The 4,012-nt window shown below is 45.7% G+C and overlaps 1 protein-coding gene across 2 annotated transcripts in view; it reads right to left on the reverse strand.

Annotated features, from left to right (window-relative positions):
- Nucleotides 1–1,319, reverse strand: part of LOC133154361 (A disintegrin and metalloproteinase with thrombospondin motifs 2-like) — an 83,812-nt gene extending 82,493 nt beyond the window's left edge. The window contains exon 1 of one of the 2 annotated variants that reach the window (XM_061279003.1): nucleotides 1,299–1,319. Coding sequence is in view for 1 of the 2 variants with exons in the window: in XM_061278994.1 (XP_061134978.1) it covers nucleotides 320–407 (88 nt within the window). In the remaining variant the exon portion in view is untranslated. Of the gene's footprint in view, nucleotides 1–319; nucleotides 652–1,298 lie in introns of those variants that run through there. The other variant, XM_061278994.1, reaches the window with a different exon arrangement.
- Nucleotides 1,320–4,012: the final 2,693 nt, after the last annotated feature.

The raw sequence follows: 4,012 nt of genomic DNA on the forward strand, positions 1-4,012 counted from the left end.
CTAAATCCACTAGTGTAACGATGCTTTAGATGGCCCGAGGAAAAAATCAACACGCCGCCCGGGGACCTTTTGAAAGTCTCCGCAATTAAGCGCCGCAAGCAGGACACGTAGAAGTTGTTTGCAAAAAAATTGCATGGCTCAAAGCAAACAAGCACGCCCGCGTTGGAGCTTCTCTGCTCCACCGGGGGAGTTTCCATGTGGAGAGAGAGAGAGAGAGACAGAGAGAGAGAGACAGAGAGAGAGAGAGAGATGAGCCGATGGGACAGACAACAATGTAAACACCGGCCACGTTTCCCCCCGCGCCGCTGTACGTACGTACCAACGCTACTGGCGATGTAAAGGCCGCTGGTGTGCAGCAGAAAGGCCGATAGAACGATTAGGACAGTAAATCCAGGCGAGAGACCCATGGCAGCTCCGAACTGCGCAGGTGAGAGAGTGGGACTCTGGGCTCCAGTGTGGTGAAGTTCCCCCGCCTGGCGCGACCAGCCACGCCACGACAGCAACAGCACAGCAGCCCGCAACAAGACTGCCAAGTGCACCGGGAGAGACGGAGCTCTCCTCCCGTCTCTCTCTCTCTCTCTCTGTCTCTCTCTCTCTCTCTCTCTCTCTCTCTCTGTCTCTCTGTCTCTGTCTCTCTCTCTCTCCGTCTCTCTCTCTCTCCTCCACTCCCACTCTCCCTCCTCTCTCACACTATCAACTCGTCTTTATCTTGGCGAGTCCCCCACCCGACTCCATGGAGTGCACTCACACAACCAGGCAAAATACACACTTACAGGTGTGTTGGACCTCGACCGGCCTGTAGACATCTGGGGATCATCAAGAACGACCCCACCACCACTTTCCCTTGTACCGTGCACGAATGAGTCGTAATTTGCTCACTGTTCGATTAGGCATTGCAAATGAATAATCGATTGGTAATTTACGGACTCGAATTAGATGGTGTGACGTCACCGGAACAGCTGTTTTGTTGGGAGCGCTCGTCCTCTGACAGTTCGACACAATTTGTGGGGAAATTTTCAATTGAGGTACTTAAAACTAAGAAACACCGCTTCCTACAAATGTAGCGAGGAGGTGACATATAGTTTCATGTTTGCATTCTTTCTGAACTCAATGCATTGACTGTGTGCAGTGTATCGATGGCTTTTCCTTTTCTGCTCGCCTGTCACGTATTTAGGACAGCCATCAAAAATAACTTGATCACTTGAATGAGGGAGGACACAAGCGCTGGTTAGCTTCGGGTTAACAATCAAATAGATCAACACAGGTAAATGGATTTAAAATTGGACCCAAACAATTACCATGTCAGAAGGTTGGGAGACCACGCAGAGATCTATCAACCGCTGACCAGTGGATGGCGAGGGATCGTGGAAATTAAACTTCCCCGTCTGCATCGACTTTGAATGCCCTGTCAGAGGTTGGGTTTGGCTGCAACAGCGCCCCCCGTGAGGCTCACCAGCAGCAGCGGTTATTCTGCGGCTTCTTTAAACTTTATATTACATCCCTGTAATTGTGGCCCATGTCATTTAATTATCATTTGTTTTTTTATTGCATGCTAAGATGTTTAATGCATAAATAGATTTTGTCATGCCATTATTTTTTAGAAAGTGACCAAATATTTCTCTTTTTATAGCCACTTCAGTAGAAGGTTTTATGACAGTGAAATGTTCCTTCTTTTTTTTTGTACATTTTCAAAAACTCCTGAAGGAAAAAACCTAAGGTTGACGTTTTCATTAACTAAGTATTTGTGCATATTCTAGTTTTCATTAGCATTTATTTAAATATTATTTTCATAACTCCTCATTATGAAAAGATATAACCTGCTATTCCCTTTTAAATGTTACCCCGCTTGACCTGAAAGCACATCCACCTCACAGCTGTTGGCGTTTCAATCTCTGCATACCTGAATGGAATATGCGTGTCCTCTCTCTGCTAATGTGAGTTTTCTTTGGGTCCCTTGAAACATTCCTAAAACAAGCATTTTAGGTTAATTGAAGGTTTGCATGGCGACCAGTGCAGGGTGTGTGCTGCCTCTTGTTCCAAATTAGCTTGGAGATAAGCTGTCTTTGGCTCACCGGCAGCCCTAACAAGAACAATAGCAACAGAAAAAAGATTGATGTGTGTGTCTTTGTATATTAAATACTGCTTCACAGTAATTTGAGTAGAAATCCTGACAAAAAGTCAAGACAGCATAGGCGTGATGTTATAGAATAGCTTCAGCTCTCAATGTCATTTTCAGACTGTCTCAATTTGCATTCCGCAAACTTAAAATTGCTGCATTATTTATAGCCTTGGGTTTGTATTTTTACTTTTGTGCTGTGATTTTCAAAGACTTTCCAGACACAAGTGAAGAGCCGCTGAGGACCAGCAGTAGTCACAATTTAGCTTTCAAAACGATAATTTGCCATCCTCTTCCCTGAGACGTCACCTTATCGTGGTGGAGGGCTATGTGTGTCCCACTCCCAAAGATCCTAGGAGCTATGATGCCTGGGGCTTTTGGCATGGTCACACATGGCAAACCGACCCTAGGTGAGGGACGACACAAAGCACACTTTGATGATTAGAATTATCGGAAGACGTTTTTGTGGATGCCTGTGGTGGAAGCTATCCCCAAAGCCACTGGTGGACACCAGCAGTTGAGGATGTCGTCAAACAGAAGAAAGAGTCCTTCCTATAAGGCCTTTTTTGGCCCAACGAACTGTGGAACTGTGGAGATACCTGAAATCCACCATGCCTTCCTATGAGGGAAGCAGAGTCGATCGAGAGCAGTCATTTTTTACCAAGCATCTAGATCGCAACTGAGCTGTTGACACCCAAATAATAACATGAAACATGGTCAGATGGCCAGATAATGCCACACAAATACAAACAAACATCTCTAGAAGAATGACCCGCCCTCTTTGTCCCCGCCATCTCGACTCTGTCAAAAATGTTCCCAGTCCATGTACCCTGCATGCCTATGTGGCCCTCACACACCCACAGCCACACCATCGCCTCTCCTGCCTCCATCCCCATCGCCCACCACCTCCCTCCTACTGATCCCGGCTGCTAAGCTGTTGCCATGGAGATACCAAGCCCTGCACCTAGAAAAGTGCACTTTGAAGGAGCTAGGGAGAGAGACAATAATATCCCGTCTACCCCAGACCAACAGACACGCACATGTGTATTTGTGGAGGTTATTATTATAGCCGTGTTTGGCAGGGTAGATGTGTATTTTTCCGGGAGGGGGGGAGGGGGGTGGTGTCTTGCGATGTCCACTGTCTGCACATGTACAAACAGATTGTGAGTGAATAAAACGAGCTAGATGGCCAGACAAGAAAAGCGGATAAAATCTCATCTCTTCCTCATTGTAATGTACTGTTGATGATGCTACTTGTCTCAATAGGTGGGTGCTTGAAGTTTTGACAGCTGGATGTCCTTGAGAGGAAGTGTTTGTATGAATCTGTGTATCATTGATTTTTTTCCATTTTCAAGTGACATGTTTTCACGGTTCCTTGAGTATCTTTGCTCAGTCGCTGAAAGAATAAAAATGACATTGTCGTTGAGGTGAACTGCCTCAAGTCCACTATTATTGTGATGTGGACAAACAATGAGCAGTGAGAGCAATTGTCTTTTACCCTCCTCCTTGAGAGTCACAAGTTTTGTTCTTCGAAACCAGGTCTCAGCAAAAGTACTGAGTAGCCCCAAGGACCCCATGAATCGAGAGAAAGCATGAAATATGTAGAACATCTGTGATGGGACAATCTTGCTGTAGACAGGAACCTTTTGATCCATAGATGTAAATCAGAAAATTAGATTTAGCTGAAATCGTATTGTGAAACAAAGCTAAGAAAGACACAAATACATCTGCCCGATTTCTGTGCAGAGCTGCTAAGTGTTGGTGGTTCACCTGCGTTTTATATACCCATTGGATCAACAATTCCATGTCGCATGTGTTAAGGGCTTCACCAAGTGAACATATGCCGTATTGTGTCCTGCAGAGCGGCCGTGGCCTGTCTCCAGTGACTCCTACCGT

Source organism: Syngnathus typhle, linkage group LG1, assembly GCF_033458585.1.
Source record: "Syngnathus typhle isolate RoL2023-S1 ecotype Sweden linkage group LG1, RoL_Styp_1.0, whole genome shotgun sequence".
Lineage (NCBI taxonomy): Eukaryota > Metazoa > Chordata > Actinopteri > Syngnathiformes > Syngnathidae > Syngnathus > Syngnathus typhle.